Raw genomic sequence first — 14988 nt, 5'->3', positions numbered from 1 at the left:
TTGAGGCTTGAAGAGAATAAACTATCTGCTGTTCCACAGGAAAAAAAAGGAAAAAAACTCTGAAAAACATAACAATTTTGTGCAGCAGAAATATATTTATAGCTCCTCTTCTTTTTTATCATCTCACATTCCTAGGTGGGGCCCTGAATCCCAGGTTGAGAACCACTGCACTTATTAATTTTGGCGTGAGCCCTAGTGTTGACTTTCTGGAATATTTGACATCTTTAGTAGTTGGTAGGCTTGAACTACCTGCCGTATAGCAAGGCTGTGGAGAAACCAGTTCTCAGTATAGTAACAGTAATAATAAAAAATCCCTACTCAGATTTATGCAACTCAAATAAAATCTCTTCTGACACTAATCTAGTTTCATATTTCTTGTGAATGGAATGGTCTCCGGAGTTTGACATACACAGTCTTACACAACCCAGACTTCCAGAAAAAAAAGAATGAGGTAAATGATGAGACCATTATGGAGAGGGCTTAATCAAAAGCACAGGCTTCTGTTTATTGATCTTTGCACACACATGAACAGGTGAGAGTATATTTACACAGATGTAAACAGTCAGTACCTGCAACACAGAGCAAAAGAGAGAGCACAATGTCTCCCTCTTTTTCTCACACACACACACAAACATACTCATTAATACCCATACACACTTGCAAGCATGAATGCACACAAAAACACACACACACACAGACAGACACACTCACACAAACAGAATTTGCTGTATAAAGATAAAGTGGACTGTCTGAAAAAACACAGAGCACAGCAGGCCTCTTTGGTCAGCTACTTCAGACAAGAGTTCAATGATCAAAGCCTATCACAGGTCACCATTCAATGAACAGAGAGAGGGAGAGAGAGAGAGATAGAACACATACTGGCAGAGCGGTAGGCAAATACCCAAATCTGTATGAGCTTTTGTGGAGTTCACATTATTTAATGTGTCAGTTAAAGAACATTGGCACACAATTCTGCTTGTACATATTTTTCCTTTTTTTTTCTTCAGAGTTCACCATCAGCAGAGGATGAATAAGACTGATTCATGCTCTGTAGGAGTCACGGTAATAGCATTCAAACAGCAGTTTTTTGCAAACATACAAGGTACCTGAATGGCAAAGTGATGAGATGGATCAAGTACAATATGAAAGGAATTATTTCTTCAAAAAGTAACAATTGAATTTATTTTCTATTCAACATCAACCCATTCATTAAAATGACTGAATTTACTCATATTTTATATAACCTTCCAACACAAGGTGAATCATATAAAAGCAGCTGTTAGATAAAAACACACATCATAGCAAAATAATAAGACAGAAAAACATTCTGAGTGCAAATAAGTCACCTTTTTTTTACTTCATCGTTTCCCTTCTGCCAAACAAAATATTCACAAACAAAAAGTATAAAATGGTGGAAAGAATAAATCATTTCCTGGATCATATGGTGTCAAGAGGCATGCCCGATTAAAAAACAAAAAAACAAAAAGCTTTCTATGAGAAGTTCCTGCACAGCAGAAGATAACTGTGGAAGGAGTAGCAATATCTAAAAGCCTGCTCTTCCTTCCACCTCCGTATCATCCCTGACACACGTACACACACACAACCCCAAACTATCCATCCTCATCAAACTCTTTCTCTATCTATCCTCCATTTCTCTCGGTCTTTTCTTTAGACCTGTTATCATCCTCTTACATCCAGTCATTTTTACTCTTCCGCTCACCAAGAGGGCTAACGGCGAAACCATTGTGTTCGACTAAGTCACCATGTCTGGAGTGTTTTCTGGCTACTGTCCACATCAACAGTCCGTCGCTACGGTGACGTCCTATCAACATTTCCTGTTAAACCCGCATTAACAGCTGCTACTCCGAACCCCAAAGGAGATCAACAAAACCTTCCGTTCTTCTTGCACCAAAATAGCCTCTACAGTGTACAACGATACACTGAAACAAGACTATTAATGTTAAATGTAACACATTCCTCAATTGGTACCCTTTTAACAGTAGGTATTTATATCACTCGTGTGTTATTAATGCTCCTTAGCATCTTAATGCTACTGAACTCCTGTTACGCTATCAAACTAGTCATCATTCAGGACCATCATTCATTTGTGTACAGCAGAGAAAAAGATCCAGCATATAAATAACTGTTTCCATTTTGGCAATTCTCCTAATGATGAACCACCACAGTAACAATGCAAATATCTGTTCATAACCAGCAATTAATTCATTTAAATAATCACCTTATTCACTAATGTCATGGCTCTCATTGTAAAAAATTGATACAGGGAAAAACTATTTTCTTTACTAACATCAAACTGTGTAATACCAATAGCCTGGTAGTAAGTTGCTTTAGTGTCAAATTGGGTTGTTTTTTCTTTAGATTTATTTAATGATAAAAATTTGATCAGTCTTGACACCAATGCAACGATTGTAATAGAAAAAAGTATGCACAAAGCTAAATGAGTGTGACAAATGTGATTTAGCTTTAAGTACTTAAGCTATGTTGCAAAAAGAATACAAAACATTTTAAGGTCGTCTGCATCCGGTTTGCACAAAATGTCAAATGCAGGACAAAAATGGCACTAAGCTTTCTCCATTTGGATCTCATTTTTCAAACGACAGCCCTTCATTCTGCTGCGAGTGACATCAGCGTCTAAAATAAGGTGTAAATTCTCTCTCTGTGTCACAGTCAAAGGTCGTTGGGAGAGATCCACAACTGTCACTGCCTTGTTGCACTGACTGCATCAGTGGCATCACATTGTTACACACTATTTACAGGTGAAAAGCACAAACTGACAGCCCAAACACCCACTGAGTATATTGCTACCTTATGGACGGAGGTGTCAGTTTTGTTTTTTAGTATTTTTTTTTCTGTTTTGTACAAAGAAAAAAAACCTGACTGCCATTCTGAACTGGCTCTGTTTCCCAGAGCTGATCCAGTGTGGGTTGCCAGGTTTAAAACTATAATTCCCAGGCACTTGATTGAAACCAAACGTACAGTAAAGTTGTCCACTGGGTCAGCATGCCTCCAATCACACTAAGTGATGCAGAGAGAGAAGGCAGCAACATTCACGGTCAGACCCAAAACACAAAAGCCCTCAACCTCTGGTACAAAGTAAACAACAAGCATCCTTTAGCATGCATATCAAAGTTATAGTACTCTTGTGATATACTGTACACAAATTAGCTAGTAGTTGGTACTTTGACTTGCATTACACACTAACACATGCTGCTAGACCCCCTGTGCAATGCTACAGTAAGGTGACTGACACACAAATATAAGCCAAACTAAGAGAAACTGGCTTTCAATTGAATACCGAAGAAACTCTGCAAATAAATAAGACTATATTACACTTATGCCAGATGGTATCGAAACAAGCAGAACAAGAATGAGGTAGAGACAGTGATTTGCCACTAAAGGAAGTGAGAAAATGTAGCTGTGACGAAATATGTGGAGACAAAGCATGAGGAATGAGGAAAGGTGCAAGAGCAAAAGAGAAAATAGTGGAATATTCATGAGGAAAAAGTCAGGTACTGGTCTTTTGCTCAATGGCTCGGGTCAGTTGGAGTCGGACGGTTGTCTGGTTCTGCGTTGAAGAACGAATCTTCACATCCGTAAGCGGTGATGGGGGTCTGTGAAGGGCGGCTCTGAGTCATCCATTGGAAGCACCAGACGTGTGCCCCTCATCACCAGCTCATGATCTCCATATGTTAGCTCTCTGTCCAAGTCGTCAGAGGTTACGGCACCAGCAAAGGCTGGAACGCCACTGGTGTGTGCACCGGAAGCGTCTGTACTGACCGTGATGTCGCCATAGGTGAGGCTGATATCACCATCTGTCAGGATGAGGTCGGAATCATCATCCTTCAGCTGGCACTCATTCTAGTAATGAGGAAGAGAAAGATGTTAGATACTCTGCATTTAAACTCTGCACAAAGTAGAATAAAGGAGAGGATGTGACTTTAACACTCTATAACCACTGAATGAAGCAAACATTTCACCAGTGAAATAAGAGTTTAAAATAGAACCTCTGGGCTGCATGATTCATCATAACAACTTTTTGTGGAGCAGTAATACAGGGTGAAATCTGAACAAACAAGGTCCTGTCAAAAATAGCTCCTGTATGAACCAGCGTCTGACCTCAAAGGCCTGTTGGCTGGTGAGGAAGCGGGCGAGGGGGCCGCAGCATGGAGGCAGCGTGGCTGTGAGTGGGGGGCCGCTGTGAGTCAGGATGGGCTTCAGGTAACTGGAGAGAGGGCTCCAGTCAAGGACAATTAACATAGAAAACAAGCACTGACAGACAAAGAGAAATATCTTTGAATGCAAACAAAGTATTCTGAAAATGTGTCATTATAGGACAAAATAACCCAAATTAAATTCATGAAATTAAGCAATTTATTAAAATAAATGAACCTTAACAATACATGACCGATGAAGATCATTTGTCTTCAAGTCTATACGTGGCACTCCCTCTACTGTCCGACACCGTAAACTACAGAAATCAACACAACCACTAGCAAGCACTATCATAAGCATTATCTGTCTAGTACAGTGATTCCCAAAGAGGGGGCTGTGGCACCCTGAGGTGCTGAAGGACTGAACAGGGGTGCCACAACATTGATCATCGTTGTTCAACTATTCTGCGCTTTTAATAGGTTCACCACATTAAAAGAATAAACTACAAATATCAAAATCACCATATTAAATGCAGGTAGTTGCAGTTAACAAGACAACTCACAATTGCGGGTTGTTTTATTCTCTAACAGTTTATGACCTTGTTAAAAAAAACTCATCTCTTGCCAAAGGATACTTGTGGTCGAAGTTGTACCAGATTCTGAAAAGCCAGGCACTTTCTTGTTTGGTGCTCCTTCTCTCTGGGCCTTCAGCAATACTCATCTGTGCGCGCACACACACACACACACACACGCATACACAAAGAGATAATGTGGTTCTAGTTTTTTCATGGTCTCTGTATTCCAGACACATTACAGTAGTAAGTATTTCACAAGGGCCACACTTACGGAGTTATCTTGATCAGAGTCCACGCCCACTCTGTTCAAAAACGGGAAAAGACACACACATGCAAATCAGTTGCTGAAATCAACTGTCAGAGCAGTACAGTGCAGTGGAGTGCGTTTCCCTCGTTTAACAAGTTCCTTAGCAGCGAGGTACCAGGGAAACGTGTGCATACTGTATATTTTAAAGTGTCAAGCACTGACCAGAGTAAGGCAAAGGTTATCTTGAATGAGTCTTGGAGTTTTAACCTGATATCAATACCAGTAAGTTAAAAAGAACAATACCATGAGTGGAACAAAGTCTGAACAATCAGAGAAAAGCATTAGAAAGAGTCAATCTACCTGACACCACCTAAAATATCCTGATTTGTTAAACTCCATCAGTGTGAGGAAAGGCATACCGTATGTGCTGGCAGGACAACATCTGGGTGGTGCCACCGCCACAAACCCAAACAGTGAAGAAGACCACTAGCAGTGTGGTGGTAAACATCATCTGACGGGCGTATGTGGCCGTGTCTCTGATTGACAGGGCAAAGGTCATTGCGCCTCGCAGTCCTGAAGAGCACAGTCGGATCAATGTTACACACCAACAAGCATCTAAGCTCCTTAATAAGACAAACCAGTTGGTATCTGTTGACAACTCTGTTTTCCTTGTAAAATCATTTTCTAGATTTACTTTTTTTTTTTTAAATAAATGTCTTCAATACTAACCCGCAAACATCATCATGTGCTGGAAGTTGGACCTGATCTTGTTGCGTCGTCCCAGATTAAGGAGGAACGAGAGCGGGTAGATGTTAGCAGCTCTTCCCACGAACACCGACAGCTGGGTGGGAACAAGGTTAAGGAGAGGAAAACAGAACAGAAAGGTAGTGAAGCCTCCTCACAAGCCACAAATATGATCATGCAGCAGCTCATCAGGCTTTGTGTGTAATTTCGTATGCAAAGGATACAAAAGCTCCAACGATGAACATGGGATTAAAGATGTGGTTCTGGAAGGTGAACAGGGTCAGACCCATGTAGGAGAAAATGAAATTCTCTGCCAGGAAATTCAGCAATTCAAATAGCTGCAACACAAGAAAAATAGCATAAACTGCTTGATTGACAGCTGGAGGGAATAAAAAGAAATAATTACATTCACAAATAAATAAAATATAACTCACATCCACATCAACCAAAGTTGTATTTTAACAAGAAATTAGAAATGTTTTTGTTCATTTAAAAAAAAAAAAATTCTGCAGTACTCAAGTCTGGTTTTCACCCTTCTTTCAAAGTTTGTTTGGCCCCGTTTCATTTTGTGTGAAGTTCAGAAAATGAAGGGTGTCATGAGGATTTATTATTACACTGCAACAGTGAAAGTAACTGAATATAAATATGTGCTGAGCCAAATGACACATACTTGCTTTGCCAACAAAACTATTATCACATTATAGTTTGTAAACTGGCACAATACTTTTTTTTAAGTTTTGTGACATTTTCACTTTCAAAACATTTCTTAAACTGTTTACCAGAGACACAATTTTTTCTCAACTTTTGAGGAGGCACAAACACAACTCAAATATACTGTAAAAGAAAGGAACAACCAGTTGTGTGTTATAGTCCATGTCTGACCTGTTTGGTCCTGTCCTGGGAGTCAGGAGACAGGTTATTGAAGGTGTAGTGAGCCTGAGTGATGCCACAGAACAACACTGCGACCACACCTGCAACACACGTTGAAGAAACATCAATACAAAATGATTATTAAACATATGATCTATTTACAATTATTCTCACAAGAACATTTTTCTTTGCTTGGCAAGAAGATTTCATCAGTGTGGATGCTAGCTAACATGTCCTTTAGCTGAAACTCAAGCGCGTGCATTTACATTTGATTTGATTTTATTAATTTGTTTGCCTAATGCTCTTTTGTAGGACAGGAAATTAAATTACAATATATTGTCACTATCTTGACGTGTGTCATGTTTGTATGTGGATGAGTACTCTCTCTCTGTGTGTGTGTGTGTGTGTGTGTGTGTGTGTGTGTGTGTGTGTGTGTGTGTGTGTGTGTGTGTGTGTGTGTTTACCTGTGAAGCCACAGGCCTCAGCCAACAGAAATGTGCTCCATGACATGAGGAAAAACAGAGCTGTCTCCAAAAGTGGGAAATCTCTCAGCTTGGTGAACTTGGTCACGTACAGAAAATAGTCAAGGAGCTTAACAAGATGACAAGAGAGTGCAAACATAACTGTGCTAAAATTGTATCTGCTGCTCTCACAACACCTAAGAAACTATCAACTTGAAATAAATAAATAACTTAAAAATAAAAATAAATCTGCTATTGCAGTGGTGAGATCATTTTATTTGTTTCCAAAGCAAAGTTACTGTATGTGTTTCAAGGATAAAGTGAAAGCTTCGAACAGAAACTGTCAAAATACTGTTGCCTGTTTCAAGTTAAATCTGACAGGGTACAAGAGCATATACAAGTAAAATATATTGCAACCCAATCCAATTATCTATGTCTTTGGGATTACTAACAATGAGTAAATAGATTTGATTAGATTTAATTTAACATTCAACTGTTGCTCATGCTTTGTAAACATGCCCTAGTGGATGGACTCAACATTATAGTAATTAAGAAACTCATTCAAGTAATTTTTTAAATAAATAATAAAACAGCAGGAAGGATATGAGAGCTGTGACGACTCCGGTGGCCACTCCCAGAGCAAAGGAGCCACTGAAGACTCCAAGAAAAACCCCAAAAGACTTCAGCATCGCCATGACCTCGAAGCTGTGACTGTTGTCTCCCACTGGCTGGTACGCCACTATAGACCTGACAGAACAACAAATACATCCATACATTTAATGGCAAACATGTACAGAGAGTGTGTAGAGAGAGTAATTCATGTCTGATGTCTCATTAAGAGAAACAACTGCTGACTGAACACATTCATGGAGTTGCACATTAACTTATTATACAAGTTATTAAGCTGCAGTTAAAGCCTGCATGATGTAAATGCCTAACATGTTAATAGAGGACTTATTAGGCAGCTGCATAATCCACTGTTACAGTAGAGCCCTTTGTGTTGAAAACTCACTCATGTAAACGAGAGGAATTATTTATAAGAGCAAAGCAGAGTAATGTAGAGGTCGGAGTGTTGGAACAAAAGTGAATCAGACTGTATTTGCATAGTTCACTGTTAATACTTAACTTCCTACGAAGGGAACACAGTATCATGCATAAAAAGTCTCATACATACTCATACTGCTTTGAGCAAAGACCACGTAATGTATCCTTCATACTGCATATACACAGGGAAATATCCTCTGAGGTCAAGATTTAATGCAAAGGATACTGCGCAAGAAATCCTGTGCAGTGGTGGAATAATAGATAGTAAAAATACTAAATGTTATGGTGTAATTTTGCAGTTTCACCATTACATGCTATTAAATTCATGGTGGAAGTAAGGGAAAGCCATGACACAGGCTATAGAGCTATTTCCTTCCTCTAAGAAGATTCAGTTAAAACAAAGATAGATAGATAGATAGATAGATAGATAGATAGATAGATAGATAGATAGATAGATAGATAGATAGATAGATAGATAGATAGATAGATAGATAGATAGATAGATAGATAGATAGATAGATAGATCTTATGATGTTTAGAGCATGTCAGGAAAAGTTGGCAACATAACTTACTGAAATACCTTTGTCACTGTTATCGTGTGCTGTTCAGTACAGTTGCTCATAAAAGATAATTTCTTAAAGATCGTCAAAAGTTGTATCAACACTAGACTATCCTCAGAAAGTGTTACCAAACCACCACACACACTTGGTTCACACTTGGTTAAATCACTATTTGAACCAAGTGTGATTTAAGTAGATTTATTCACCCTCTACATTCACTGCCCCCACACATACAGAACAAATCACCAGGCGTTTTGTCGTTGGCATTCTGCCTTCTGCTTTGGCCTTTGCATTTATTTAGAGTATCTCCAAAGATAATAGCAATGTGTCCTTAGTGGACCCACAACATCAAAAACGGTTAACTCGCGAAGAGCAAAAACTAAATGAATAAATAATGTATGAATGAATAACCTAAAAACAAATCGCCGGTGATTTGTCATATTTGTCCCAAGGCACTGCAAAGGCACACACTGCCATGCTCTACTTAGTCCACCCGTTCAATGGGTTGGTCAGAGTCTCTCCACGGGGACTGGTCCCTCCACTGTGCTTGCTATTATAATTAAAAATTCTGTGGAAATAACGACAAGTCCCATGTAGAGCAGGAGAAAAGCCGAGTGTTAGCTTAGAGACCACTTAGTGTTTAGCATGGCATGAATGAAAAGCTGATATCAGGTTAGTTTAAGGTCACTGCTCCAGCGATACAAAATGCATAACTTGCACTTTTGCAATTTCTCCTGGAAAACAAGTAACTTAGCAGCTCTGTGCACATTCAAGATCAATCGATGCAGACCGACGGTGCGTGTATGACCTGAGACTTACGAGGACAGAACCACGGCCACAGCGTCGTTGAGCACACTCTCCCCAAACAGCAAAGCATACAGATCCACGTCTACCTGCAGCTCGTTGAAGATAGCTAGGACCGTCACTGTGAAACAAAGAGAAACTTTATTTTTACCACGTCAGAACTGACCCAAATAAGGATACATCTCACTAAATGATATGGAGGAGGATGTCAGTGGCTACGTCCCAATTTCAAACTAAATACTAAATACTAAATAATATGAACTATATATTCAGGTTAAAAGTGGACTATTGTGGAAGTAAGTGTATGAGAAATTAATATTCTTTACTATTATGTATGAACAGGAAATAATAATGACCTTATAATTTGTGACATATACAACAGCACTTGTACCAACAGAGGTAGAATGTACTCAATGTAAGTCACATTTAGTAAGTTGCATAAAAGCAATAAAATAAATAACATTTTTGACAATTTGACAACTTTGGCAATAGCAGCAAATATGTGTTTTTGATATTTCTCACATTATTTTTCTGTTTTCTGAGATGTTGCGTCAGTTGTTTGCACCAGCAGTGAACCGATCCAATCTGATATACTGGTCCCACATTAAATACATTAGAGTAAATACAGTTCTTTATCAATGGCACTATAAAAGTCAGTATTTCCACTGTCAGTAAAAATTATTCAATCATGTTGGGCTGCCGACTCTTGGTACCTGGTCCCACGTTAGATTGAATTAAATCACCTCAAACTAAATAATTCCTGCCTGCCTGCCTTTGCTTACTTATGTGCTACCAGCATTTAACAACTTCAGGAGCTAAAGTAAATCAAGCTGATCTTTAGTGTAACCTTTAAGCAGTAATTCATCACTGGATACTGAGCAGCAGCATACGTACCAGGGTCTGTGGCAGAGACGATGGCGCCAAAGAACAGACAATCAGTGAAGAAGAAGTCGCCACCCAGCTGTCCCAACCGCTTCATTAGCGTCACACAGCCATACATCAGCAACCTGAGGGAGGAACAGCAGGTGGTTTTGCTTATTATCAAAAACAACATGGACTTTAATTATGGATATTGTAACACCACTGTAACTGACATCTACCAGTAGTGCTTTGTCATATCATGTCTTGTGCATAACGTGGCAGAAATTTAGTCTGAATTTGTGAAAACAGAACAGTGGATCTTTGTCTTATTCTTACCCAATGACAAAACAAGAAACCACTGTCCCCATAAAGGCATAAGCCAGGATGGATCCCATGTTACGGAAAAAGTGTCTCTGAAAGAAAAAACATTAAACCTGTCAATAATCTACATACTGACTATATTTTAAGTCATTCATCCACAATAAATGCTTTGAGAGATGAGAAAGATGAAGTGGATTTAAGCATCTGACACTGAAAAGAGGGCATTATTTCATCAAAAATGACCAAACATGTTTAAAGCAGTAGAATGAGTGCTGGAAATACTACTTTACCCTTTTCAAGCTGTAGCCAGCATGAAAGATGATAGGTGGTAGGAGAATATTGAAGAACACTTCAGGGTCAAAGGTCACCTGAATCACAACAGAAAATAGCATCATATCACAGCTCTGAATCACTGTGTTAAGAAATCAAAGAAAAATGCTTTAATACTTTTAAGCTGTTGCATTATTGGATAACTGAAATAAAAGTATTAATCATAAATGACAGATCTGGGACAGCTTGGGGTAGCTTCCAGGACAATGAACAAAAGATAAAAGTCAAATGACAAGATGGAAAAAACGGACAGCTTCTACACACAGATGAAAAAACTCAACACAACTGCAGCCTCTGTGGCAGTTTTCATTTATTGCTTGCTTATGTGATTTTCTTAAAATTAAAATGGTATTCAGCAAACTGTAAAGTTCCAGATATCAAATTTCAAGTGACCCCCAAACAAAAGGAATCTGTCATCTTTCTTCCATATAAAAATCTTTCTGTGATGTGTTTATACATCTCTGAGGGAGGGGCCATTTTCCACCTACACAACCAGAAGCACCCAAAAGTACTTTATCAGGCTTTAGATCCCCTAACTTGGTTCTGTACTTCTATAACTGAAAAAGTTATTTACTGTGGAGAATGTAAAGATCTCCGTGAACAAAGACGGAAAAACAAACCTAAATGTTTCATAGATACAACATCATGGAGTTTTACAATTTGTATAGAAAGGTCACGATACATTCATGAAATCTAAGCAATTCTGGCAACACACAACTTCAAACGATAACATGATGACCTTTACCTTGCGCAGCATCTCGTTATCTTGCACCTCGTTCACCTCGTTGTCACTGATCTCCCCTTTCAGGGTGTACTCATAGAATTTGCCGCTGACGTTGACGAGCAGAGTGGCAGGGCTGGCATTCACATGGCAGCTCATTGTGACGTTGCTAATATCCCGGGGAACGTGGATGCCATAACGCAAGACCACACCAACAAGTACGCCTGGGTAGAACAGAGAGAGAAAGTGAAGGGAAAACATACAGAGGGGAGAGCTGATTGACGTACGTAGGTTACGTTGAAAAAAGGGACATGCAGAGTGGAGCCCGAATGGATGCACTCATGTCGCTAGGATTGAAAGGTGGATTGGTCCCGATTCTTGGGCTGCTCAAAGTCAGTGAGTCATCCAATGTGTCAGAACTATTATTTAATGGGAATTAAATGGATGGGATGGGGACAGAGTATATTCCTAAACCCAGAAAGCCTGGCTACATATGAGCTTTTGCTATCAAATTTAAGTCTGGGAAACATCCATTGAAGTATAATTTGCCCTGTTTGAATGTGTACAACAATGTGGAGTGTTTAAATGATGACTCTAGAAAAGTTTGCAACTTTTAGACTAGTAGATTAGACCTGTAGTCAGAGTGAAGTTGGGTGTAGCTTTGCTGGGAATTCCTAAAACAAACGAAACTAAACAGACTGAGGGAAATGTCAATCAACCTGTGCATGTCCACTCTTCCTGAGATTATGCTTAATTGCCCTTTTTCAGAGCAAACAGTTTAATTTATCCCAGCAGGGAAAGATAGATTGAAGTGCTCCAAAAAGTAGAGCTATGAATGAGCATGCACAGTACGTGGACCCTGGAAGTGACACATTTACATGGAATGCAGTCCTTATTGTTGATAATACCAAATGTGGTTTTCCTGCTATGACATCAAAAACATGTTTACTGTGAAAAAGGCAAAGTGAAAATTCTGTGTGGTTGGACTGTGTTAGTAGGGGCTTTATCAACTATTAAAACTAGTCATTGTAGATATAAAATGACGTGATTCAATTACAGCATGACCTGCTTCTCCTACATTCAGATAACTGGCTGGGGGGAATTTTGATAAGAACCACAATCTTATTACAGTTTGAAAATTGGATACAAAGACCAATAACTGTCACATCAGGTGTAGGAAGTGTTCAGGTTGGTGTCTGAATGAAAAGGGGAACAGTCAATCACCTATTGTGCTGCGTATTCAAAGCGAAGTCTAGTTAACATCTTACCAGGCACGAGCCTGAAAATAATGTACCAAAATAAGAAGGTAATTTTTTATTCAACCCTTTTGAGTCGAGTCATGAACCAGGTCTCATTTAAAATGTAAATCTTGGGCACAGTGTCACATAACAGGTTAAAGCAGACTAATCTTTGGCTTTGCCAGACCAAACAACATGTAGGGAAGTGACATTTTGGACTGGCTTTGCGATGCCAGTGATTCTGAATCAGTGGTAGAAAGTACATTTACTCAAGTACAATTTTGAGATACACTACTTGTGTATTTCCATTTGATTCTACTTTATACTTCCACTCTACTACATTTCAGAGCGAAATATTGTACTTTCTACTCAAATACATTTATTTGAAAACTTAAGTTACTTTTCCGATGAAGATTTGACACAATGGACAATATAACAAGCTTTTAAAATACAACACATTGTTGAGGATGAAACCAGTGGTTTCCAATCTTATTGGCTTTTGATGTCTTATAAAAAGCTAGTTGTAGTTGGGGTCACATTTCAGATGTCTATGAGTTAACAGTTCCACCAATATTTATAATATATTCCCTCTAACCTTGTGAAATGGTTTAATTTCAATAAATGTTAAAATCATCTCATATTTCACTAAAGATTCTGGAAAAAGTCAAAAAACTGAAAGCAGATTGGTGTATCAGAACTTTGTTTTTTCTTTTTTCCTCTCACATTAATCAACTCATGACCCCTCAGATGTATCTGGTGACCCTTTGGAGGGGTCCGACCAATAGGTTGGGAGCCACTGGTGTAAACTAGCTAACTGTATATAAATAAGTTACTCCACCTCCAGCAGCTACAACAGTAACATGTTGCTTACACACTGTTGCTTCAGTATTCATAGTCTACTGATGTCACATATCAAAATATCAGTCAGAGGGACCAAATCATTACTTTTACTGCAATACGTTAAATACACTTTGCTGCTAATACTTATGTACTTTACTTTTCATGCAGGACTTTTACTGGTAATGGAATACTTTTATATTGCTGTATTGGTGGTGTTGTTTAAGTAAAGGATCTGAATACTCTTTCCACCACTGCCAAAAATGCTCAGCTGCTTAAGTTTAATTTCAAAAACCAGGCAGGGTGCAGAGGTGTTTATACAGCGGTAACTGAGCGGTTACAGCATCTACCTGCAACAACCTGGTGACTAACAGCTGACTAATTCATTGGCAGGGTTGGGAGTATAAAGCCTGCTACTGACATATAATCATTTCAAATCTAATCAACAATACAAAATGATCATAATAGCACTGATGACGTCTCAGTCAAGCTGGGACATCTCACCATAAATCATCGCCAACCCGGTTTCGTGCAGAAACCTGAAGCGCCGGTGTTTGAACAGCCAGATGGTTAGGATGGTGAGGGTGAGGAGCATGATGAAGATGAGCAGGTCGGCGCTGTCCTGCCTGTGGCTCTCCTCAGCCTTCTTCTCTGTAACGATGTTCTCCATGGCACTGTCCTCCTGAGGTGAGGATGCTCGGCAAACACAGACGCACACAGACAGGCTCACCAACAGGAGCAGCCACAGCGTCCTCGTCGCTCTCCTGGCACTGTTGACAGTCAATTTAAAGCCCATCTCAGCTGCTCGGCGGCCAAATGCGCCAACGTCGTCGTAGATAAACCCCAAAGTTTGTGTAAATATGTTACACGAACTGGGGGTGAGTGGACTGCAGAAAGACGACAGCAACAGTGGAATCGACTTCGGCCCGGAAGTGAAAAGTCTCCCCCTCCAGAAAGTGCACAATGTTTATTTCGAAATAAAAGCACCAAAGAAACATTTTTTTCTAGTTTGAATCAATTCAAAGACACGCGATTTAGGGCCACGTATTTATTATCTCTAATAGGGATTGTAAATGATCAATACATTTTTATACATCCATATCTTCATAGCTAATGAGACTATAATTCTATTTGAGAGCTTTTATTTTGAATAAAAAATGGGTTTTCGTCATCGTTCTGCAAAAGGAAGTGAAACTGAGAGCC

The 14988-nt window shown here is 39.2% G+C and overlaps 1 protein-coding gene across 1 annotated transcript; it reads right to left on the bottom strand.

The window, feature by feature from the left end:
- Positions 1–482: 482 nt before the first annotated feature.
- On the bottom strand, positions 483–14692 carry slc9a6a (solute carrier family 9 member A6a). The gene is made up of 16 exons (XM_062426316.1): positions 14290–14692; positions 11735–11934; positions 10950–11027; positions 10675–10751; positions 10372–10484; positions 9493–9598; positions 7675–7816; positions 7073–7178; positions 6621–6709; positions 5963–6076; positions 5724–5835; positions 5414–5567; positions 5019–5049; positions 4808–4893; positions 4138–4243; positions 483–3879 (listed from the first exon to the last, which is right to left on the bottom strand). The coding sequence occupies exons 1-16, from the start codon at positions 14579–14581 to the stop codon at positions 3607–3609; spliced, it is 2079 nt and encodes a 692-aa protein (XP_062282300.1). The 5' UTR covers positions 14582–14692; the 3' UTR covers positions 483–3606.
- Between the last annotated feature and the right edge of the window lie 296 nt (positions 14693–14988).

Source organism: Scomber scombrus, chromosome 9 (genome assembly GCF_963691925.1).
Source record: "Scomber scombrus chromosome 9, fScoSco1.1, whole genome shotgun sequence".
Taxonomy (NCBI): domain Eukaryota; kingdom Metazoa; phylum Chordata; class Actinopteri; order Scombriformes; family Scombridae; genus Scomber; species Scomber scombrus.
The sequence above is the reverse complement of the archived record's forward strand: the minus strand, read 5'-3'. Positions and strand labels throughout refer to the sequence as shown.